General features: G+C 47.3%; 1 protein-coding gene across 1 annotated transcript in view; it reads right to left on the minus strand.

Annotated features, from left to right (window-relative positions):
* LOC146179555 (uncharacterized) overlaps positions 1-26,453 on the minus strand; it is a 49,845-nt gene that overhangs the window by 20,350 nt on the left and 3,042 nt on the right. Inside the window, exons 3-4 of the mRNA XM_084579203.1 lie at positions 4,435-4,796; positions 22-162 (exon numbers count right to left, since the gene is read on the minus strand). Of these exons, the coding sequence (XP_084435329.1) occupies positions 22-162; positions 4,435-4,796 (503 nt within the window). The remainder of the gene's footprint in view (positions 1-21; positions 163-4,434; positions 4,797-26,453) is intronic.

Raw genomic sequence — 26,453 nt, forward strand, 5'->3', positions numbered from 1 at the left:
CCCAAGAGAAAAGGCACTCACGTGATTCCTTAGACGATCCTGCAGAGCCGTGATCTGGGCCTCGCGTGCCTCGTTGGCATTCTCAATCTTCTTCTGGATGTTGGCCAGCATCTCCTGGGTCTGCGCATCCAGAGACTTGCGAACCTCCTCCACTCGGCTTACCTGCAAAAACAAAGAGGCACAAAAGTGACAACCCGGCCATCAATGCACCAAGGCCTCTAACTTGGCCTAAAGCAACTCCCAGCTTAGTCACAGGGCACAATTTAAAAAGAGCAACAGCACTTCGGAACCATGCTTTGTTGTCCGCGACATGGTGGTATTTCCCCACCGACGATCAAAAGCGGTAAAGTTCAGCTTTTAATGTTTTATTATGCCAAACAAGAAGAATGTTCCGTTTATTCATAATTTATTTAGTCTGTCAATTAAATTCCTCTTTAGGTTACAAGGAGAGCTAACAGACTACTTTTGTAATGGAAGCATTCTGTGTGGCACTCCTGAATGTGGGTGGAGCTCGAATGCAGGCTTGAAGAGACACAAATTGTTTTCACGAACCCTTACAAGCAGGCATATGTCACTCACACACTACAATATTGGAAGGCGGGATTCATATATATATAAGGCTCATGTCTGTTGTCACGGTAGGACACAAAACAGAAATTAAAGAAAAAAAAAAAGATTGTATATTATCCACTTCATTTTCAGGACTTGTATAAAGCACAAATGATTGATACTCTTTGTCAATGGTTCTTCAGGCATGTATGTGTCGGGTATCCTTTGTGGGCAATTAGACAGGATGGGGGACATTTACAGTGACATGGGTAGATTAACTACAGCATGAAACAGATGCCTTTTATTGAAAAAGCGAAAGAAGCCAAAGAAAACACCACGTCAATTCAGTCTAGACAGCTTGCGAATAGATGGTGCGATCATGCTTAAAAGAGAGTTGCATGTCTGCAGCCAGATTCATCCAGTTTCTTTATTTGCTTTTCAAGTATGCAAGCTTGGAAAAAGCATGCTCGCTTGCATATGCGTAGAAATCTGCAACTGAAGCTTCATTGTCATCCCATAGAGAAGGCAGAAACAATTACACAGTCCCCAACCAGAATGCTTCATGGCTTACTGTGCTTTTCTGAACCTGCAACAGCTCATTTCCACCAGGTTCAACATGGTCATGTACAAAGCAAACTGTGCCCCGAACGGATGGCTTGTGGCCTCTTTTGAAGCTGGCAGACTCTGGGAAGTACTCTATATGGCACCTTAATGCACTAGCTGCCATTATTTGCTAGTAAAGGAAGGACTTAATTTTGCTTAATTTAAAAATCAAACATGTTTGTTGACAAAAAACAAGGAACCAAAGTAAAGACAAGACTGCAGAAAAAATGCAAGAGGAGGTCGATTACAAAACATGGGCTTCCATGCTATCAGTGGGCAGTTAAGCAAATCCGTAGAGAATCGTGTCTGCGTGTTGTCCAGCGATGGAAATGCCACTGAACTGCCGTGTTAGCTATGACATGGCACTTTTTCACAACATTTATGTATGCACTAGCGACCTTGCACTGCCTCTCTCTTCACCCCTCTTCAAGCAACCGAACACCCCCAAAGCACAGCAAAGCACAGAGGCGCAGGAAGTTCTCCACGAGTACAGTGGCATCTGCCACAAGCTGATATAGTCAGCAAAAACTGCCATCACATGCACACTGGTCATGTATATTAGCAGTGCATATTGCCAGGTGCATGCAGGCCCTGAAAAACAAAGCACTTTCAAACCAACAGTTGGCACTTTAAAAATACCGTACTGTCCAGTATATAACGCGCAGTTCTTTAACAAAAATTTTGATAGTGCGTCCTATACAACAATGAGTCATGTATTTTTTTCCCCCTAGTTCTGCACGTTTCTAAATGAGGTGAAACAGCAGCGCTACTCACTTCCATGATTATGAAACACGTGGTCAGAGCATTAGTAGTATGAAACACAAGGTGGCAACAATCTCGCTCCTTGCCCACCCACATGCCGAGACAAGGTAGAACAAGCACTCACTTCTCGAGTTTCCATTAGAAACTTAGACAGCTTACTGCATGTTTGTTTTCCATTTTGCGAGTCCAGCGCCCAACGCCTGAGCACAGCAACTATCAGAGCAAAGATTCTGAGTTCGAGTAGGATTGCCACACCGTTGCCACAAGTCTGCGAACGTTCTGGCAGCACATTGGAAGATGAACCCTTTTAACACTGAGTATAATAGCTCATACTGTCGTTCACAGAAGGTGCCACACTTTGCGGCCACCCTAGGTCACGTGCTGCTACCCAAGATGACTGCCGCCATAGGTCACGGTGGGCCACCCTGGGCCCAAGCTCCCAATAGGGGGACGTATTAAGGCGTAAGCCTGACCACACTTTCGTTGCGTGGGAAGCTGTAGCTGGCAGCTGACATGGCCAAGCACTAACTGGACGTAGAGCTTCCAGATATTATGTTTGGCAGCCACTGCCAACTCTGGCCTTTCCTTTCATATGGTGATATCAAAATCAGCCTTCCAAGACCCTTGCATTCTCGTTATCCCTAAGCCACGCAGGCACATTCATACGACTCGGTTAAAGCGGGACTTTATGTTGGCTGGTAGCTTACGCTATTGCGTCACACCGATCCAGGCGTCCATGTAGAGCCTTTCATTTGACGCTTCCTTCAACGCCGCACCACACAGCCTACAGAAGCAGACGCAGTAAAACCACGAATCAGCTAAGAAGCTACGACATTTTTGTAATGTCTAATTTCATAGGTTCTATTTCCTTCATAGCAACTGAAAAACCTTTCAAGCCTTTCAAACAGCTAACCACACTGACTGCACACTTGCAGAAGAATACTTGGCAATTTGGAAAACATGGTTCAAGATATTCATAATACAGCTATGACGGCTCAACCAATACAAGCATGCCGACTTCAGACGCGCTATTATAGACCAAGCAAGTTCAACTAGGTCTGGTCCATTTTATACAAACCTCTGCAAAGATATCTGAAACAACTGCCTCAGATAAAGGTAAAACTTGGAGCTTAAAAACTCGACTGCAATATATGTGACCTGCATTCCAAACAGTGAGGCTTATCGGTGGAGTGAAAGCCTTCCACCGATACCACCTTCCTGGCTGCCAAACCAGATATGCTTGACTTAGGCACTAAATGGAGAGCCCAAGTTTCCTAGCCCTTATGCTCAGCTTCTCATTGTACTGCAAAGAATGCATCAATGTAGTTCTACAGCAACAGCAATGAACTACACTACGCCGTCTGGCAGAAAAAGTACCCTATTTACCAGAATGTAACGAGAGGGCAGACTTTCCATATCGCCCAAAGAGAAAAAATAAAACCACGAATGTGGTAATCAGAAACGCTCACTCGACGTCATCGTTGCCAGAGGCAGAGTTCTCGGAAATAGAGTCTTCCTTTTCACTCTCGTCCTCCCAGACAATTCGGAAGCCTTTGCGGTCAGGCTCACATTTAAAACTCACCTTCCGCTACATCTGCCACCCGAGTAAGGTAGATTAGTAACGTCTAGCTGCTGCAGAAGTTCCAATTTCTTCTGCCATTACAATATCTTTTTAAGGAGAGCATCGTACCGTGCATAGCACGCTGCCATCGTGCGAAATGCGATAACAAAAGAAGTAAACACACTAATCCATAGCGAAAGATGCGACAAGCGCGCTATCAATGGGGCGTGATTCTGAGCTCACAAACAAAAAGTGCAATATTTTGACTTTGGATGGATTAGGATTTGGCATCCCCGATGCCCATGTTGCCAACATAAAATCATAAAACCGCGGAAACCGAAGCCAGTGGTAGCGGATTCAATATGGCTGCACCCCGGCGCTGCTTTATGCCAACCGAATCGCAGGATTCAATTATAGCGCAAGGGTAGACAGTCAAAAATCGCGAAAAAACCTCGCATACATTCGAGTAAATATGGTAGCCTGACCAGAAAAAGGTTTTCCGATGGCCAAATCAAACAAAGATGCATAAGCAAGAGTAGACCAGCACTAGAAGAATCAACATTTGGAAGGAGGACATTAGGAAGAAAATAAGTAGAGGAAATTTTTCAGAAGGGGCAACAAAACTGATAGTCCATGTTACCAAAAACAGAACTGCTATAAAAACAGGGAAATGGGGCTCAGCACAACTGAGCTCATCTTTGGTTAAGCTTGTTCTTGAAAACAACCAGGTAGGCCGCAGTCTGTAATGATAGCTTCTAAACACACAAAGGTCAAATGCAATGCTAAGTTATCAAGGTGCTATTGTGTTCAATGAACTCTCTAAGAAATACCAACAAAGCTACTTTTAGATTCCGGTGTTCCTGCTGAGGAACACCAGATTCCACAGTGCCCTTACCGTTCTAGCTCCACACAACAGATACGAAAATGAAGTGGTGAGTTCTCCACAAGCTGCAACTCACATGTTCACGCTGCTTCTCCTGGATGGACTTAATGTGGGCCTCGCGGTTCTCCTTGAAGGCCTCAATCTTTTTCTCATAGTTCTGCCGGGTGGCCTCCTGGAACTCCTCGGTGAGGCCCTCTTTCTTCTGGTTCACCTCAGCCAGCCGGCTCATCTTCTCGTTCAGCTGATTCAGCTTCATGGCCTCCAGGGATAGGCGCCTCTCCTCCGCCTCCTTGAGCTTCTTCTCAATGTCCTCTGCAGAGATGCTCTTGGGTGGGCTGGTGCTGGGCTTGCGCAGCGGCGAGTCCATGCAGGGGTCGGCCAGCACCAGCTCGTACTTGATCCCACCCTTGCTCTGCTCCGAGCAGCGCACCTCTGTCGCTGAAGAAGAAAACAGTCCAGCAGTTGAACAACAGGGCATGCACTCCAACTCGCCTTAGACACCCACTTTGACAACAGCGAAATAAGAGCAATGGTGAAAATGGTGGGCACGGTAACACATCCTCCACCATTTCTTTGCCGAGAAGGTTGGCCACCAATATAATATAAAATTTATTATCGCAATTTCTAGCATCATACGCATCCTCAAAAAAAAAAAAAAGAAAATGATTCCATGATTCCTAAGATGTGGGTTTACCAAATCCCAGTATTTCAACATCACTGTTTTTAAATACTATTTTGATGGTTTAGACGCTAAATGTAAAAAATTAACCACTAGCATGTTTCGTTGGAAAGCTTCAAGATTACTTCTCGAGCCCAGATATAAAATTTCAGCCAAAAATTTATTCTGAATCCAAATGAAAAATAGCACCTCAAAAGGGTGGGACGAATTCAAGTACAACAGCCACCCCAGACCACGGATCAGTGCGAACGGTCAACGATTTCCACATTTTTTACACAAGCGCTTGAAACGCGCGAGTACCATTTTAAGAGATCACCCAAGTTCAGAACAGCAAACATGGGGCACCCACTTGCTTCTCTCTCTCACAGGGCGACCCAAAGTGCACCACAGACCTGTGCCACAAGTCCAGTGCCTTCAAATTCACTACTGAACAAGCAAATGTGGCACTTCCTACCACCTTTGTGCTCAAGTCAAATATTTCAAAGTATATGAGAATTTTAAACAGTTTTCAATTCATTTCACAAGCACCTCCACAAACAAACACCTCTGACACCACGATGCAACAAGTGCAGTTAAAATGTCCTCAACAAGTCAAATGTTCAACAACAAGCAGTCTCATTTTATGTGTAGTGAATGCCTAAATAACTGCAACTAATAACGTGGCAACTCCATCCGTTTTAAATTTCATGTTTACAAGGTTCTAGTAAAATGTATTTGTTGAGCTAGTTGGTAGTGCAGCATTATAACTGCAGAAAAGAAGAAACGACACCAAAGAAACACGCACACAAGGACGATGCTGCACTTGTTGCTGCCTCTTCAGTTTATAATAATGATCATAATAATTATGTTTATAGCACCAATTCTCCGGCATTACCTTCAATAACATGTCATCAGTACAGAGGGCCTACTGTTGTAAGAAAAGCTGTGATGTGCACAAGTATGCTTGTATAACGAAATCTGCATTCCGCAGCGTTCGTTGGCCCGTTCCAAACTACAATGCCGCTGTCGCAACGCCCATAGGGCTGCCAGAAAGGATGCGGCCCGAAAAGAAAGGAGTGCCTCCTCGAGACCCGGAAGCGGCGGCGGCGGCGTCAACCGGCATCGCACAGCAGCGGGCCCGCAGTCCGAACACCGCCACACCGCCGGGCTGGGAGCGCTGGTCCGTCTAGGGAGGAGAGACGAGGGGGAGGGAGGGTGCCCGCCGCCATCGATCCAAGTCGACGACCGGCCGGCCCGTGGTTCCTGTGACTCATCCCGGCGCCGTCGGGACGTCGCCAGACGCCGGCGCCAGCGGAATAGGGAGGGCAGCGCGGTAGCGGTGGTCGTGGCGCCGACGGTGGCGGCACACGTAAGCGACGCCCGACGCGTGCGTGCACGGCTTGCTCAGCTGCCAACCTCTGTTTTGGCATCTTCTAATGGAAGTAAGGAAGGGAAGTGGAGGGGGGAGGGGGGGGGGGGGGGGGGGGAGGGCAAGCACTTTGCAATCAACATTGTCCGCATCGAAATGACGAGGCTGCGTCACGTCACGCACGCTACGACCACTCGGCCCAGTACAGTTTATCCGTTTTGAGTATACTGGTTAAGGCAGACTAGCACATCGGTGCAACGCAATCTCGACATATTAAAAGACACCGGGCAGGAGTGCCGATTAAGAGGGACGCAGAGAAAACTGAGGGTGAATTACTCGGGTAAGCTATCCAAAGAGCGAACAAGAAAAAAAAAGAAAAAGAAGCGAGGAGAACGGAGGGAGGCGGGTTCGAACTCCAGAGCCAACTGCGGAATTTCTCACACGCTGCGAAACCCAACTTAATACTTAATCCGACGATGCGCATACGCAGTTCCTAATTCGTGGCTAAGGGCTCTGACTGTCTACTGTTGAGAGTCGGGTTTGTTAAATTTGCATGACATTACCCAGGTCATTTCATTTCACCACGACCAGTGCACACCACTCGTTCAAGTCCGTCAAGGCTAGCTGAAAGGGCCAGGAAGGAAGTTGCACTAAACAAAAGAAGCGGCGAAGACAGACTCGGCACGATGGTTATAGCGGAAACCACGCGTCTTTGTTTCCGCATAGACCAAGAAAGCGCACACCGGAACGTACATACTTCTCCCCGATAACGAAACCGAATAACGGCGGAGACAGACTCCGCGGAATAATTCGTCACTGATCCGCTGTCGCAAGCACCGCCACACTGCCGGTTTCTTTCCTCCAGCTGCGTTTCCATCGCGTCCGTGACTCATGAGTCGAACAGACTTTCCCAGCCGGAGTGACCTCAGACGACGATGATGACTAGTGTCGGCAAAACTTTCATCACGAAAGCAGCAACCAGAGGGTGAGGTCAATGTCGAGCACATCACGGGGAGACGAAGCACTACCGGCGCGACGCACCATTACGCCTCCCACGACGCCCTTTCCACCAGTCGAAGGCGCGCAGAGAAAAGCGTGGAACTGCAAACTCGGGGACACGGCATTGTTTCTCAGTTTTGACCCAGCATTTCCAGGACGCCTCATCCAAGGACACACGCAATGCGCAACGCAGCAGCAAGAGGTACGCACGCATCGCCGCGGCGAGTGAATTATGGCGTCACGTTCACACAACACTGAGCAGAAACTGAGGCGGCTGGAGAGACACGACAACGTACGGCAGCAGATTTGACGGGACACCAGCGGCAAGAATTACGCGTTTGCTCGCCAGCCGGCATTAGGGAGTTTTAGCACGGCGGAGACATCTTAGCGTAGCCCCTACGCCCATACTAACGTGCCTCCGCTACGCTTAAAACTCCCTTATGCAGGCAGGTGAGCAAGCGCGTATTTCCTGCCGCACTGGTGTCAACGTCAAAAGCTTCGCAGAAAACAGCACGGGGAGGTTTCGCCCACAAAACAATGTGACAGCTGAGGCAGCAGGAACACCCTGCGGCCAAGACCCTGGGCTGACCGGGGCCTTGTACTCACCCATGAGCATGCCCGACCGGCGAGGAGGTCGAGTCCTCACCAGAGGCTTCAGAATCATCGGCTGACTCTTGTTGCGGTCTACCCGCACAATCCAAGCAGCAAAGGGGAGGAGGTGAACAACAGTCAAGACAAAACACTATCAAGTACTACACACAGCGCACACTAGGAGCACGGGGAAGTTCGGAATAGCTCCACGCCCTGGCTCAGACAAACGCAGACTCAAAGCAGAGCAAATTAGACGGATAAAAGCAAGCATTACGAAATTAGACCACCCAAGGAGAGAAAAACATGCCATTTGAGAACTGCGTCGCATTTCCGCTGCAATTACGGTTCTGCTCAGTGCTCCATGCAGTCCAAGTGGCCAAACTTTGAGCCATGATTAATGATTAACCCCGAGGTCGAGCAGGTCAATGAACCGTCACCGTAACTGAGGACAGCACCACAAGCGAGTTCGCTGTGGACAGACTAGGCGTAAGCTGGTAGCTAAAAGGTACTGTGAAACCCGTTGGGTTTATAGCATTAAGCCTTCGTGCAAGCGATTAACGCCTGAACCCTGGTATTATTACATTCGCACTAGTCTCCCGAGTATTTTTCGGGTGGCCCAGAAGTTCCCGCGGTCGAACAAATTTTATCTAGCGCCATAGTGAACTCTTGGCGTCAAGCGTGACGTCATGAAATGGCACGCCCGACTCGCCTATGTAGTACTGTTTGCAGTTTTCGTGCGACCTTGTGTTTCACGTTTCTCTACGCGGCCCCTCAGCAAGAAAGAAAAAGAACTAAGACGCTGCAACCGGGTTCTTATCAGGCTCAATGCGTTTTTCCCGGAGAAAATGCCAATGAATCGTCGCTCGCAGCGCAGATACGTTTACGTAAACAAAGCCCCGTTTTCTACCAACCAGCACGACCAGGATCTGCGAGAGGCCAATCTCGACTCTATATATACGTATCTGGGCTACGCCGCAGATCGATGGCTTTAGCTGAAAGAGCTGCAATCTTCAAGGGACCGAACACTGATGCTATAGTGAAAACTATAGCGATGCTATAGTGAAACCCCATGCTGTACAGATCAAGCACTCACAAAGAAAGGTATATTTATTTTTTCTTTTAAATTTAACACTGAAAATCGCCGAAAATAAAGTACTTCCTCGCCGCGAAACCCTGCTATTATCAGCGAAGCACACGAAGCGACCACACCTTGGTAAAATATCAGACTTCCTTAACTACACGGTATTTATTTAGGAGATGCTCGTCACGTTTAATTGCACACTCCACACTCTCCTATCCACCCTTCAGTACAAAGCAAGGTTTCCTCAGCATCGTCGATGTGCTGCCGCCACAGTGTGCTGGATTTCTTGAATGAGGCAGTAGCCACGGTCCAGTGAAGCTTCCTTCGCCGAGGCGTACATTCAGGCCATACAAGTTTTAACTGCGGAAACTAAAACAAAATAGACGCTACTCTATACTAAAAAAAAAAAATGTATATGTAGTTACTGTCTGTCAGGTTATGATTATATTCGCTTCCGGTATATACCCCTTCTTTCGACGAACAACCCTCGGGGAGAGCTTACAGAATCAACAGGCGTAAGAGCGGGCAGGTGCTGTGAACATCGCTACACCGCTCTAAAAAAAAAAAAAAAAAAAAAAAAATCTTGAGAAATAGAGCAGCAAACTTTCCGTAGCGCCGCAAAAAAATATTACCCCCGAAATCAAGTGTCCGGTCCCTTCAAGAGTGCACGCATAAAGAACCCGGTATGCACCAGCAAGCTGGCTACGCAGTTACGATGCAAACGTAGGTAACAAGTTTGTTTGAAAGTGAGACCAAGCGTGACAGCTACAACAAGGTCGCCGCCTGCATTCCGAGGAGGTGTCGCATTTCCTTATTTTCCCTCCAACGTACCATTTTTATTTCTATTGCATTAGCGTCAAGGCCACGCTTCACATTACACAGCCCACAGGCGTGGCGAATGGCGAAAAGGAATCCGAAACCTCGCAGCACGCGCTTCACGAGAGGCACGGCTGAACCAGCTCCGATTACTAGACACGCATGGGAAGGAAGTTTCGCTAATACGTCTGTCTCCGACGCAATCGAGGTCCAAAATTTTTTGCGCTTGTTTTGAAGGGCGTCGCCACACCAGCGCCATGAAAGGCAACAATTCAAGAATTCGCAAGCACAAAACGAAAGAGGCGAGAAGAAAAAAAAAAGGGGGGGGGGTCGGGCGCCCTTAACTCCAAGGTCACCATGCAGAGGCGAGCTGTGGAAGGCAAATGGGAACGCACGAAAGGGAAAAGAGAAAGCAAGCAGAGTGCCAATAATAACGCTAAGCAGTGGGAGAACGGCAGGCCCATGTGCAGTGCAGCGGTATAAGGCTGGCAAAATAAGAGGGGAAATCAATACATTCGATTGTCCGCCAAGCCCCGACAACCCCTAGTCACGAGAGCGGCCCGACACTGGCAATATGGCGAGCACACTACACCCCAGTGACCGAGTGGACGTCGTCGGCCGTGGCATTGTGCAATTCCGTCCAGGTACGATCCATAATACCGCCATACAAAAAGGCCGCCGCCGAACACACAGTCGCAAAGGTCAAGCCCGCACTATGACGCTCGATACGAACCCGCAACGCACAATCCGCCGTGGGAGCTAATTCACGTAACAGTGCGACCCAGCTGAAGCCAAGAAATTATTCGATTAGCCGCTGATCTTAAGGACAACGCCTTCTCTCTCTCTCCCCTCCTCCTTGTATCCCAGCATGTACGGTGCTGAGTAGGACGGCCCTTCCATTAAACTGTCATGTAGTGCCAGTACCATAAAATGGTACAGCGAAGCTACAAGAAATGGTGCAGACTCATCGGGCGGCGCGCCGACAACACTATCGGCGCGACGAAAGGACCCAACTGGTCAGCGAAAGTGCCTACCAATCTCGAAACTCATTCCCGAATTCGCACAGTAGGTTCGTCTACTCGGCATCCGATCCATTCAAGCCAGCTCTGCGTTGCAAAAAGCTGTAAAGGGTTCTTCCCTGGACAAGAAATATATGCGACATTTTCTTAATACCGGAACCAGGTGGCTTCTAAGGTGCAAACGAGCTGTTTCCCGTAACCTGGCAACGATCGCCATAAGATCAACGACATTCGATGAGGAAGCTCTTCCCGCCAAGCTTCAGACTTATTCTACCAAAAATAAACCCCCCAAACCCAATGCGAAACTACCCACGCTCCCTGTCCCCGCGTTTACGCCTGCAGTCAGAGACGATTCGCGGTCATCGCCCCGTTCGCTCACAACCCGTCTCGCTGCATGAGTCATACACCATCTGTCACTACTGGCGCGGCAGTGGTCAGACGCGCGTCCCTGGGATCACCGTCCGAACGCAACCCGACGCGCTCCAGCAAATGCCCCTGACGTCCCAAGACAGATCGAACGAGAGATCGTATTCGAAAACTGGCGGCCCACTCGACGTGCCCGATGCAGTAATCATTGCTGCTCTTGGTCGGGTCAGTCCTTCGCGCGCCCACCGGACCGAATGGAGCCACTTCGGTCGCCGTCACGGAAAGTCGGTCATACGTAGGCGGCGATGAAGGCGCGACTAAATCTGATCTCGCGGCACGCGCGTTTCGAACGAAACAACGCGGCGACATAACGAACAGCGGTACACGCCAGTCGGAAGCGAGGCTGGAAAAACCGGCAAGGCTCCTTCGAGACAGCACGTGGGCGACGACGGGCGATCGCTCGGATAGAGTAGGAGGGGGAGGAAAAATGACAAAAAATTTCGAGACAAAAAAAAAAAAAAATAACGAAGGTACCATTAGTGAGCAACACTGAGAAAAAAAGAGGCACAAAGCAGGTCGTTCACATCGAAAATGTGCCGCCTAGCTCGGCTGCTACAGAAGCCAAGGCCCTCCTGAACGAAGTTTCCTTACGACTCCCCCCGACCGACTGCACGGGAGACCGAACGGCGGCCGTGTGGCGCAGGGCGACACGCAAAATACAGGGCGGTAGAACGAGCCGAGTCAAAGCATTGAAGCGAATTTGCGCTTTCTCTCTAAATCAGAGACCGTGAAGTGGAAGGTTTGCAAGGGCCAGTAGGCATAGAGTACCGCAAGACCAGAGCAGTCGTGAGGATGAAACGGGCGCTGATCAGAGTAGGGATGACCCCATGTACAAACAGCATCAGAACTAAAAAAAAAACGAAAAAAAATAATTTCAGCTACGATTATGGACGGAGAAACAGTAAGAGTTAACAAACAGCGATTATATGATCCCAAATTAAGCTAGGCTGAATCAGCCCAACAGTAAAAAATTAAAGCGTGAGGTGCCTTCCTTCAAAAATAAAATTCTGCTCGCGGTGGCTGCGTTTCGATGGAGGCGAAACGAAGAGGCGTCCGAGTGCTGTGCGATGTCAGCGCACGTTAAAGACCCCCGGGTGGTCGAAATTACTCCGTAGCCCTCCACTACCAGCTCCCCTTTCTCTCCACTTTCACTCCCTTCCCTTAGGCGCGGTTCAGGCGTCGACAGCTACAAGTGTGACAAATAATGCGCCTTTCCCTAACTGTGACCCAATTATTATTATTATTATTATTATCATTATCATTATCATCATTATTATCATTATTATTATTATTATCATTATCATTATTATTATTATCATTATTATTATTATTATTATTATTATTATTATTATTATTATACAGTACCAGTAATACAAAATTATGCGCAAGCGCAAGCTTGGGATATTCATCTCAATCAAATTGACTTTCAAGGGAGGCGAGCTGCAGCTCAATGAAGGCGCGCGAATGAAAATTTCGGTCGCTTTGCTTCCTTTCAGCGAGCTTACCTGAAATCTGCCAAAGCGTAATTGATATTTTGTCTTTACATTCAGGCTTCGCATCCTAGGACTCGGGCCTACGTCAGCCGACGAAACGCTGACATCACACATATATACGAAAAATTCCACACTGCTGCTCGGAGAAGGCCAGCCTGCCTCTCTCGTGCATTGGAACAAGTAGCAGTTTAGAAAAGTGCTTAAAGGATGAAAATGACTGCAGTGCGCTCGAGAAATCGACGCTGCTCTGCACGTGGCACCTACGTATATTTATCATTCCAAGCCAAACGAGCAGAAAGTGAAAATGGAATTTCCATTTCAGAGCGTTCTGAATCGGCGAGGGCGCGCGTAAATGGGTTTTATATCAACGAGAAAGGACCATGAGGCGCGTCGACGGGCGAGGAACAGATGCAGAATTGATGGGACCACCAATAACCTGACCTGAACCAATTACTTCCGATGTCATTCCCCAGCTTCACGCATTCTCCGGGCGCTCTTCCACCAGACTGGACCTCATTGCGTATTAATTGTAAAGGTACGTTCGTTGTCGCGTTGCTTTCTCGCAATTTTACGGCATCTGAACACCTCCCGAGATAAAAGTCACAAAAGACAAAAAGGCCCATTTTGGAATGCATCCAGCAAACGTGAAACGGTAGTGCTGACAGTGGTTTCCACCACCAGACTTGCAATATTATCAGCGCCCGCCTGTCGTTATTGTATTCTGTGCGTACAAAATAACAAAATGTCTATTCGAAAGGGAACGCCAGTTCTCTATAATCAGCTGGTCTCAAAAAGACAATAGAACAAACGCGGGGCATTCCGCGGCGGTCGCGCTCGGGGAAACGTGCGAAAAATAAACACAGCGTCGCGGCAACACTTGCCTTCGCCGACGCCCTTGAAAATTCTCGTTATCCGAGGGCACAAAGGCAACTAAATAACGAAAGGGTGGAAACATGGCTCAGCGACGGCCCTTGTTCGCTCGTGGTGGAGCTGTCCGCGTGTCCGAAACCCCGAAATGACGCTCATCAATGTTTCGAGACAGTTGCGGCGCCCAAGGATGTCAACAATTCAGGACTTCGACGCACGTGAGCTATATCCTGTTTATGACGCACCAGTGACAACTAGGAACAAATGTGGGCACAGCATGCAAGTGCGATATCATATCCCTCTAGTTTTTACAGTCTTGGGATGCCCCCCCCCCCCCCCCCTTTTCCCTCTTCGCCATCATACGCTACCCTTATTTGACTCAGTAACTACACTGCCCCACACTCCGAAAAAGCAACGTGTACGAGCGCACATACTAAACGCTGCAGATCTCATCAAGCGGTATATTTTACCGCGGTGGTTTTCGCAGGATACCTGGCGGTACGCTCGGTTCCCTGTATCCCCATAGAAAAACGGGATCTCAAGGAGAAGATCGCGAAACAAGCAGGCAAAACTGCAAAAAAAAAAAAAATAAAAATATAGCAGCATGCGGCGCCGAAGGTGCCACGCCCAAGCGTATATACACTCCCCATCCTTCCAGATGGGGACGCCAATCCCGGCATGCGCCCGAGATTCTTTTTAAGGAAAAGAAATGCGAAGCAGCCAACGCAAGCAGCAGCAGCAGCGCCATGCGAATATGACAACGGAAGTAATATGTCACGAAAATAAAGGGCAAGCCGCGGCAGATCAAGGCCATTCGATATCCTCGCCGGGCGCGACGCTCGCATCGGAGGAGGAGCCCTTCAAGGTGCGCACCGCAGAAGAAAGGGAATGATGACTCACCCAGCGTCGGGGCGCTTCTGCACGTGTTGCAGAAGCAACGAAGGAGCGCCTCCTTCACCAGCTCGCTCACAATCGTCGTCGGGGAGCCGAAAATCACCATCGTGCGGCCGGTCGCGGCTCCGGGGTCGTCTTTGAAAAGGTTATAGTGTACGGGGGCGACCAAACCTCTACGCGGCGCGTCCCAGAAAAAGGCACAGAACACCGGCCGACGAAAAAAAAAAGGGAAACCGACTAGTAAGACTGTATCGCTGCTAAAACGGGCGCGCTGTACACGGGCGCACACCGTATTGTGTACAGGGAAACAAGTCTAGGCTAACCTGCGTCGCAGTCGAATTGTGCAAAGAAAGCTGCCGGCTGTGCGGCGTTGGGGGTTCAACTGCGTCGGACGGAGTTTTTCACAAAGCGAGCGCTAAGACGAGAAAGGCGGTGGCGACCTTTTTCGTGGAGATCCGGAGACTGCACTTACAACACCGCGTCTGCTCTGCCGAACCTCAAACCGCGCCCTTGCCTCGCCGCTGACTGAGCTCCGCCGTCGCGCGCGCCGCCTTCCCTCCGGCTATATCCCCAAATCGACGTCGGCAACGACGACCAGCAACCACCGCAGAACGCTTTCCCCAAAAAGGGATGCTGCCGGCGCGACGCTCGCTTCGCGGGGAAAGGGAGCTGACCAGGAGTGGGGAAAACACGCGGGCGCCGACGGGATTGGGGATAATGGGGAAGCGCCCCAGAGCAGGCGCCGCCTCGCGGCAACGGCCGCCGTTACAATTACCGCCTCTAGCAGCAGTGGTGCTCGCGCGATTTTTCGACGAGTTCCAGAGCTTTCGTTTCAAACTAGAACCACCGGGGACTGGTTTATTCATAGATCACTGATAAAAGAAAGTCAGCGCGACCATGTATAAGGAACACAACACAGGACCTCGTAAAAATACCATATTTTGAAACGTTCATTACACGGTTGCGATGTTTCTGCTCCCTAAGCAACAGTCCACACGGTTTTGATGCCGCAGCCGGCAAGTGGCAGTGAGTCTACGTGCGACCACCATGTGGCTTGGCTGGTTTGGTTTATGGTGTTTAACGTCCCAAAGCAACTCAGGCTATGAGAGACGCCGTGGCGGAGGACTCCGGAAATCTCGACCACCTGGGGTTCTTTCACACGCGCTGACATCGCACAGCACACGGGCGCGTTGCTTTTCATCTCCATCGAAAAGCGACCGGGATTCGATCCCGGGGTCTACTACCGGATCACACATACCACGACTACTACCGGATTAAATGCGTTGAAATCGTGCTCTGTTCACTTTAGTCCGCACCGGTACTTCCGAAAACGTTAAAAGAATGACCCAAGAGCCTGTGCACGACCCCCCCCCCCCCTCCTTATATCCCGCTCTCCCAATCTACACCACCCGCCAAGCCAAGTAAGTGACCACCCCTGGCAACGAGGGAGGCGCAAGATATGTGAACCACCGGTGATGTACGAAAGCAACCGGACTTGACTAGCCTATCGCCGACGTTAGCTTAAAAAAAAAAAATGCTTGCGAGCTCTTTCCGAGCTTTCAAAAAAGTGGCAGGGATTAATGTACCGCGCAGCCCCGACTAGGCAATTTCCAGGGCACATTATCCAGGGAGAGCATTAGCCGGCGTACAGGATAGCGGCTATAAATATAGCGACGTAACAAGGGTCGAGAACGTGCGTCATAGGCGGAGTCCTTGAAAAATTCACTAAGCTCAACTTTTAAAGGATTGGAGAATCCTCCCTGACGTGACAGCGTCAGTGACTCACCGTCTGCAGGCACCCTTGCGGATATTTGATACGTGCATTTTGCGAGTCAATCCCAATTTGACTCCCTTAATTTGTGTCCCTATTATCTCACGCATACAAGCGTAAGCTATCACATTTTGTGAAGCACCACCGGACATTGATATACAGCTCAGCTTAAATGAACCCGCCTGCGTGATAGGGTCGCGGAGGACTATTCCACTCCCCACCACACGTGAGCAGCTGAAGTACGCAACTCGGCCATGCCACAACCCAGAAGCATACTCGCCATCTTCAGCTCACAAGGCCGGATTTTTGTGGAAAACGGGGTCTTAGACGCCGTCGCTCTGACCATGTTGTGCGTTCACCTCGGGTGGCTCGCAGCGTTCAAAGCTAACGGTTAACACTGAAGCTCAGAGGCAGTCGCATACCGATAGGAGAAGCCTTAAAACATCCCGGTATTTTAAGCGGAACTGTTAGCGCCCACAAAGCGCACCTCCTCACAAACTTCTGGCTTGACCTTCGTGGATCGAGAGGCCTGCGGGACGCCACCGAAGGTTAGCAAAAAGCAAAACGCAGAAACCCATCGGTTGGCGCCACCTCAGCCATGTTACAGCAGCCCGAGCAAACTTTCGCACCGAACAGCACAGGTCACGCACCGAACTGAGAAACGTGCTAGGAGTACATGTTTCGACAGCCCAATTAGAGAAGAAATAAGAGGGAGGGGGGGGGGGGGGGGGATATATAACGCACACAACAAAAAAAAAAGGTCATCAAGCCGAGTATCATCTCTGACAGTTCTGAATGCATTCTCCTACCCCCCCCCCCCTCCCATTCCCCCTCATTGTTTTGCTCTGGAAAGACGTGGACGCATCTATTACATCTGCTCCCGCTCCCTCGGCGAGGGGCAGCCTGCGAGGCACACCACTGAAGCAAAGAAAACAAAGCAGTGCCGCTGGCAGCAACCACGCGATATGGAGAGAGCGCCGCAGCAATAACATCGTCCCCGGCTTGGGCACGCGATCGCCGTGCGTGCCTCTCCATCTGGCTCCCCCAATGGTTCCATTCACCCCGGCCGGAGGTGTAAGGGGTGTTGTCGGCGGACGCCGGCTGTGCAGGGAAGGGAAGAGGGTAGGAGCGCTAAAAGGCGCTCTCCGGGGCTGCGGTTATAACCCGGAGGGCGGGCCTAATTAACCTAACGACAACGCCATCGGCGGAGGCGCTCAAAACACGGCGGTACTAGGCGGTACCGTCCATCTCGCAGCGATTTCGTAACCGCTCCACGGAGACCGCGGCACGGTCGGTCAATGCGCTGACGTCGCGTCGGGCATCGATGCGAACTTGTACGGCTCCAGCTACTGCCGGCGCCGCGACAAAGGCACATACCGTGCAGCGCGGCCTCACAGTGAGCGGCGTGGTCGCGGGTTCGACCCTGATGCCACTCTGGTGGAGCTGTGGTAAATGCATACAGTGCAAACGCGCAAGCACACGAATAGCACACGGACTAAAAGAAACAGACACGACAAAGCAGGGATTTTTGTGCGGGTCGCACAGAAATTCCATTGTCAGTCACGAACTAACGGGCCTGTCTGCGCTGTTCATAAAGTCGAAATGCAGACGAAAGAAAAAATATTGCGCTGAAGGCTCGAGACATTTACACACGTAAGCTGTCTTATAAGAATTCAAGCCCTCTTGTGGGGCGACAGTATATATATTTAATTATATTTTCGAGGCATAGTCTCACTGTCATTAATAGATTTTAAGAAAAACTAGGCACGTGCTTCAGCTTGTACGGCTGCATAGTCTTGCTATGTGTGCTTTCACAAAGCGAACTCAAGAAAGAAAGCACTCATAGTGCATGACAGTCAGCGTGGCATATTGTTAAAAATACTGAGAATGGTTCATCTGCAGTTCAAAAACCTGAAGTGATCCCCAAGTGTGAAATGGCCCCTAAATTAAAAAAAAAGGAAGCAGTATGCAATTACTGTAACTTTCAGAATGTATTTCCCAATGATATGCATTTGACAAGGCACCTGTTGTCTTAGAAGGCTGGACACTAAAAACAATGTGACTGAAACAAATGCCAAGCACAGGGTTTGTAAGTGCAGTCACCAAGTAAAACAAGCAAGCCAGTATTCTGCAAAGTCAAAGAACAGCATCCACTACCGAAAAAAGCCAAGGGGCCTGAGTCTCCCCAAGACTGTCCAGAGCTGCACAGCCAAATTAACACTACCTCAGCTGAAGTTCCTCGATACCTTAAGCGGAGCTTTGCTAGACTTGAAATGCATGTAAATGAAGCATCATGCAGAGAAGGCCTTGAAAAAAAAAAAAAAGGGGGGGGGGGGGGGGGGGGGGGGTAGTGTTGGACATTTGACAAACAGGTGGACTAATATTATATGCGGCAAGGCACTCGTGAATTGGCTGTTGCTATGCCAAACCACTGTTCTACTCGTGAATCAAAACAGGCAAGAATCATCCCACTGTGATGTATGTTGTTGGCAAAACGTACAAAGAAGCTGAAATGCTAGGAAGAGATAAGGTAGGGATGTTAGTACCAGACAATAACAGCAATATACTAGCAGCCAGTGGAACTGTTGTTAATAATTGCATGCAATGGGTATACTAGTTACAACTCAAGTTTGCCAAAATAGGCAACATGTTATAAAACTAGCAACTATTGATGTTTTCAATTTTTGGCAAATAAATGCACACACTTCTAAACAACCGTTGTTTGTATTTTCAAAATTTCCAATTTTTCCTAAAGGGAACCTGAAAAACAGCTTCAGACCGCTCAGCATTTCCAGAACATGCGTCTTGTGCATATCACTCTGAAGACCAAAATTGCCAAGCAAGTTCCACCACGTGGCTAAAGGAGAAATGTAGGTACCTGAAGCCGTGATCAATCAAAGATCTTCCAAAATAACGCGAAAGCATCTTCCATAATTTATCCAGTCTCATTACTCCAGTGTACAAAAAGTTTTCACAGAACCAAAGCACCCACACACCCCATATGACCAGTCGGATAACCTGACAATGTTTCACATTGCGCAACACACCTGTGACAACAAACAATACCAAACTGCTCTCTTTCACAGTAATTCAGGCAACACAAATTCCCGAGCACGAGAATATACCGTTGCGTGGTGGCATATGGCAGGCGATGGAACACGGCAACACAACAGAATGTGATGACATGATGAAATATGCTTTTTTAATAGCCAGAGGGCCTAGCGCGACCTCTCCGCCCTGCGCCACTGCCCGCTTCGTAACATGACCCGGGGCCACCGAGCGATCATCCTGATGGATTGCTTGTAATCCAATGCATGATGTGACAAACAAACACAGGCGGCGGACTGAAGATGAAATGCTTGGTAACACAATGAATGCGAAGGTGGGATGAATGCTTGCCCCGGAGCATCAGGTCCAATGTTCAACGTTTGCCGAATGGCCAAGGATTACGGACACGCCGAACGGCTTGGGCGGGGGGTGCTATCTTCGTTCCAGTGGTGGTGAGGTCGCTTCATCGTGGGGTCGGTTGGGTCGGCTTTGGGCTCTTCCTGGTCGTCATGTGTTGTGGTCAGGGCTGGGACAGAGCTGGGCGGTGATCTCCACGGGCTTTCGGCCGATGAACCTGGCGCACAGTTGGCGTTGACGGTGCAAGGAGAGGATGGAGATGAACCGCACCTCCAACCAAATGTTGCGTGGTGGCATATGGCAGGCGATGGAACACGAGGATATAACAGAAACAAAACGTGATGACATGATGATGAAATATGCTTTAATGGCTAGCGGGCCTAGCGCGAGCTCTCCGCTCTGCGCCACTGCCCGCTTTGTCGTCCTTGTAACAATACTATGCGAAATGTATAACTTTTGAATCTTGAAATGAAAACACCACTGCATTCTACAATGAACACCAGCAAGCGAATCTGTTACCACAATGTAGAATATGGAGCCGCAAACATGTACTGTCATGCCTGTGAACCAATGGCAGCTCAGTCTGCTTCTTCCCAAAGTAATTTTCTTACTAGGTATACACCGTGTTCATCAGCAAGAAGGCCATGTTGGGCAATGTGTCCCACTTGTTACAGCAGATTGCACATCATCATCATCAGCCTGATTATACCCACTGCAGGGTGAAGGCCTCTCCCATATTTCTCCACTTAACCCGGTTCTGTGCTAGCTGCATCCACTTGACCCCTGCGAACTTCTTAATCTCATCCGCCCACCTAACTTTCTGCCGCCCCCTGCTACGCTTTCCTTCCCTTGGAATCCAGTTTGTTACCCTCAGCGACCATCGGTTATCCTCTCTTCGCACTACATGTCCTGCCCATGTCCATTTCTTCTTAATTTCCACTAGAATGTCTGTAACTTGAGTTATTTCTCTGACCCACTCTGCACACTTTCTATCTCTTAATGTTACCCCTACCATTTTTCGTTCCATAGCCCTCTGGGTTGTCCTCAGCTTAAGTAGAACTCTCTTGGTTAGCCTCCACGTTTCAGCCCCATAGGTGAGTACAGGCAAGATGCAACTGTTGTATACTTTCCTCTTGAGCGACACCTGTAAGCTGCTAGTCATAATCTGCGAGTGCTTGCCAAATGCGCTCCATCCCAATCTTATTCTTCTTGTTATTTCCTTTTCATGGTCCGGATCTGCGGTTACTACCTGTCCTAAGTAGACATATTCGCCTACTACTTCCAGTACTTCGCTACCTAATGTAAACTGCTGTTCTTTCCCGAGGCTGTTGAACATTACCTTAGTCTTCTGCATATTGATTTTCAAGCCTACCTTTCTACTTTTTCTGTCTAGGTCATCAATCATTATTTGCAGTTCATCCCCCGAGTTGCTTAGCAAGGGAATGTCATCAGCAAATCGCAGATTACTGAGGTATTCTCCATCTACCCTTATACCTAACTGCTCCCATTCCAAGTCTATGAATACTTCCTCTAAGCAAGCTGTGAATAGTACTGGGGAGATTGTGTCTCCTTGCCTAACACCTTTCTTTATGGGAATTTTGTTACTTTCTTTATGCAGAACTATGGTTGCTGTGCAGCCACTATATATATCTTCCAGCACTTTCACGTACGGCTCGTCTACCCCGATTTCGCAATGCCTGCATCACCGCTGAGGTTTCAACTGAGTCAAATGCTTTTTCGTAATCAATGAACGCTATGTATAAGGGCTGGTTATATTCCGAGCATTTTTCTATCACCTGATTGATGGTATGGATATGACCGATAGTAGAGTACCGTTTCCGAAACCCTGCTTGATCCTTTGCTTGATTGCAGTCTAAGGTAGTCCTGTGGCAGATTGCACATTGATAGTTAATGAGGCATGTCCACATTGCCACCAGCTGTGCCTGTGAAGAAGCAAAGATCACAGTTGCACTTTCAGAGACTGCTGTGCGCAGGCCTTGGGGTGGTTTCTCTGACCCGGAAGGAACAACTTGGGCACGGGAAGTGGCAAACCGGGAGGACACAGTCATCAGTGCGGGCCCAAGCTGAACGTCCCCACCAAGTAATGTGTGAAAGCCTTTACTGAGGATGGGGTCACACCAGATGTCCAATGTTGGCCACCGGCAGCTTCCCTGTGATCTTGCTTCTCTTCAGAGCTGCTTCCTTGCGTTCACAGCTCCGCAGCCATTACAGTATGCGTGCTTTTAAAAAATATTTTCTGCCATTTGGTCAAATAAAATTGTCCATTGCTTCCGCATAAGCTTAAATATAAAATGTTCTTTTTGTGGTGTTTGTACCTTTGAACCACCTGTTTGCAGTCAAGATGTTAAGATTTAGTTTGGTTTATGGTGTCTGGTATGTCCCAAAGCGACTCAGGCTAAGAGAGACGACGCCATAAGCTGTGGAAACTTCGACCACCTAGGGCTCTTTAACGTGCACCGACATTGCACAGCACATGGGTGCCTTGCTTTTCGCCTCTATCAAATAGTGGCCACCACAGCAGAGATTCGATCCTGCTTCCTTGGGCACAGCAGTTGACCACCCCAACCACACAGCACCACTGCGGTGGGATAGATGTTAAAAAAATGAAAAAAAAAAAAAAAAAAGCAGCAGACGCACCGAAATTGACTTGCTTGTTTTGGCTTTTGAATGCTGCAGAGTAAATTAGAAAACAGAGGTAGCTATGTGGCCAGCACGAAAAAGTAGCAAATGATCGCTAACTGAATTATTTCCATGCTCCTTCAGTTCCAGTCACCAAGCAACGGATGTGACGTTACAGACCAGTTAGGTCGTGTGAGGGATACCAAGCTTGCACTCTGCTTGCTGCTTTATTCATTTTAGTTTGTATAAACTCCTGCACAAGTGTGCCCAAGAGTCACAATCTCAAAAAAGAATGTGCAGTGATTATATAGTACTTTTGTCTGGACTCTCGTGGCCCAAGCTCACCTGACGTTACAGCCATCATTTAAATGAAATGCAGTTATAAATTATTTACTTAGCTGCCATACACAAATCCTATGTTGTTACTCGTGAACATTACCGTCTTCTGTACTATTCCAAAAAAGCAAGAAAATTAAAAATTTTGGACATCTATTCGATTAAGCACTTTTTGTTACAAACAAACTTTAGCAACTACTAGTCTTTTCCCATTCAGACACAACAATGAATGGAATAAGTATGCAAGGGAGGACTTCTAATCAAGGTATCAAGCACAACCCACGCTGAAGATGTCTAGATCCAAAACTTCTGTTTGTTAAGAATGGTCACTTCGATGAGTGATTGAGTGAATGTGTTTCCATTACGCACAGAGGCAACCAGGTCGTCAGTGAATGCCTGTGCAGAGACATGAATTTTATGGTGTGACATCACAACATGAATATTTGTGATCTCACACCATAAAGCTTAATGTCTGAAGTAGGCTTGACGCACTTGTAATTAATCAAGAGGACCAATGGTGAAGTGCCAGCTTGTTTCCGCAACAGAACCGACAGAACAAATCGTGCAGTTCTTTCTGTTGGACAAGTGTCTTAACGGCTCGAGGTAGACCGCAGTCACTACTTCACTCTAAGCTCTCACTTCTCTCGCCACCGACAATTCAAAAGGCTGAAAGGTGCTATGTTACCTGCACGGATCGCTTTCTCACAATGCCCTCCAATCGCTTGTGGCTCATTTCAAATTTACTTGCGAACAAACATCTATTATGCCCTATGCTTTTCTGGTTCATGAAAATTTCATATGCACTAAGCCCAGCTCGTACGAGATTCATTATTATAGCTGCCACCAGGTGTGCTGCTATCATTTAGACGACGTTGGCCCATGTAGCATGATAAAGTACTACTGCGCTTCTCATGGTCACCTAATCAAGGAGTGCAACAGCTCAAATAGGATTTGTAACAATTTTCGGAGCAGTAAAATTCATATTTGCAGCAACTCAGTAGAAAAAAAAAAAAAATACTGCATTTTGCAACACGCATTCAAATTTTGGAGAAGAAACCTTACTTTCAGCACAAAAAATGAAAAGATGTGAATATTGGACAGTATGAATGTGATCAAAAGGAAATCTAGCAAGAACCACCTATCATCGGCGCTGCATGTACTTATTTTCGTAAATAAGGTTTTTAATGCAAGGCATGCTATCACACACAAAAAAAAAAAGCCATAAAACCGAAGCGGTTAATTAAAAAAATGTGGGAAAGCTAGGTTTGACAATCTTAATAATGGGATCTTATTTTACTCTCAAGACTCATACTTTTTTACTGCCTGGGAAATCCACTGCTTGTGTTGTGCAAGGAGAGCTAATTCGAAGCAGTGACTGCAATCAGCCTGAGCCCAGTACAAAAACAAAAAAACTGAATGTTGATTCAAAAGCAGGAAAAGACAAAAAGAAAAGAAAAACATCAACCGAAAGGCAATAGGGCAAATGCCGAAAGACAAGAAAGCTAGTCGTAAGCAAAAAAAAAAAAAACGTCTTTAGCCAGTGATTTACGCTCTAATCTCTTATTGCGGAGTGCAGTGCTATTCTATCCAGTTCTTAATATTACCCCATTTCTCAGATACGATAAAAATTAACAATACTACATTTTTAACGTGCACCTAAGTAAAAAGCTTGGCAGCATGATAGGCTTGCTAGAATTAAATATTGATTTATGGAAGCAGCACAGATGAGCCGAGATGACGAGTGTACTTGTCGACAGAGCTATCTAGTTCAGAAAAAGTGAGCCAACAAGAAGCGAACCCGCCATCCACCTAAACTCAGGTTACGCTTTGCAGGTTAGGTGAAGGGTGGGTTCGCTCCGTACTGACTTTTTTTTCTGGAACAGATAGCTCTGTCGACAAGAATAATAGTCATCTCGGCTCATTATTGCTGCCTCATAGATCAATATTTAATTCTAGCAAAACTATCATGCTGCTAAGCTTTTTTTTTTATGATTGCAGTTAGGTGCACATTAGAAAAATAGTCTTCAAAATTTTGTTGTAACTGAGAAATGGAGTAATATTATTAAGAAAGAACTGGATTGAAAAGCACTGCAACCCACAATAAGAGATTACGAAATAAAGAACAAGTTCTAACATCACTTTCGTTCTCTCATGCACTTAGCAGAAATAGCGAAATTTATTCCATTTTAAGCTATCTTCAACACTGCCATGTAGCACAGAAAGACTAAGTATAGAGAAGGCTTTGTATATTGCATATGATAAAATTTAGCTAAATCCAGCAAATAATAAATCAAAGTTCTGACGCCTACCCATAAGTGGAAGCCATAAGCACTTCCAAAGAACACACAAATTCGGCTTTATATTCATTTTTATAATTCTAATTTACGTAATGCAATATATTTTAGCGCCTGATATTTGTAAAGTACATAGGATTATTTAGAGTACATTTCGACAGAAATTAAATCTGGTGTAGCATTTTAAATTCGAATCAAAGTTGTACATTTTTTGAATATTAATTTTGGCAGATTTCACAATAGTCTAGGGAAATAATGGACAACTCTAGAGCTTCAAATTTTTCAAGAAATAGAGAGCATGGCCTGGATAATATAGACAAAAAGTTTCAGTGGCAACACATTACTAAGTCATGCCAGAATGTAGGGTTGAATATTGGCAATTTTCATGACAAGCACTAGGTTTAGTATTTATGTTTATAATTTTAGACAATATAATGCAACACTTTTTTTACTCCATAATATTTCTGAGGTACTGAGAATTCTTGAGAGGGGTTTTAATCAAAATTTTTTTTTACTGAATCAAGGCTGCCTCTCTTTTGCCATCTTCAAATTTCGAGCAATTGTGATGCCTTGTGGAGAACACACCCTGCAATATTGAGCTCCAAATTTCATGTGAAATTAAGAATGTAGCCTGTATAATAAAGAGAAAAAGTAAGTGCAAACAACCTAAGGCATCATGCCAGTTTGTAAGGTTGAAAATGAGTATTTTTGCAGGGAGTCTGTCCTGAAACAAAGTTTGCAAAACGACTTTCTAATAGCGTTTATAAAAGTGAAAGCTGCATAAATTTATTGGGTTAACAAAATAGTGTGCAACGAAAATTGTAGTGCGTAAGAAACAGGTCCCTAAAGTTGCAACTTTCTGAAATTACAAAATCGGCGTCTTTTACTTCTAGCGACATACTATTTTTTTTACCGAGAAGACTACCGGATATCTAGCAAAACTAAGGTTCATTGCTTTGTGTCGAGACGTTTGCCCACCACATGTATTTCAATGAAAACAAAAGATAGCCATGGGACCTCGATTACTGTTCTGGCTAGGGTTCTTTGACATGTTCTGAAATTGCCTTCATCGAAAATTGGCAGTAGCAGCCAGGACTGAATCCGCAATGTTAATGTTGGGATGAACTGTCGAGCGCACTAACCACTAAACGAATATGACAAGACCACAAACAAATGACTTCACTAAGAGTACAGGCAAATCTATCATTCTAAAGTAAAGGATTAAATGCTTGAACTAGTTATCAATGGTGGCACCATTAAATAAGTGAAAACAGCCAACGTTGTCTCACTCCACCTGCAAAGACTAACAACGTCAAAGGAAGTGCTGCTCATGATGCCCCACCCACGGCGCCACCCATAGAAATCAACTCAAATAAGGTCGCGAAATAAAATTTAAGATCCACTTGTATCAAACAAAATGCCGAATGGCTGAGGAG

Source organism: Amblyomma maculatum, chromosome 9, assembly GCF_055883805.1.
Source record: "Amblyomma maculatum isolate TAMU_Amacu chromosome 9, ASM5588380v1, whole genome shotgun sequence".
Classification (NCBI taxonomy): Eukaryota; Metazoa; Arthropoda; class Arachnida; order Ixodida; family Ixodidae; genus Amblyomma; species Amblyomma maculatum.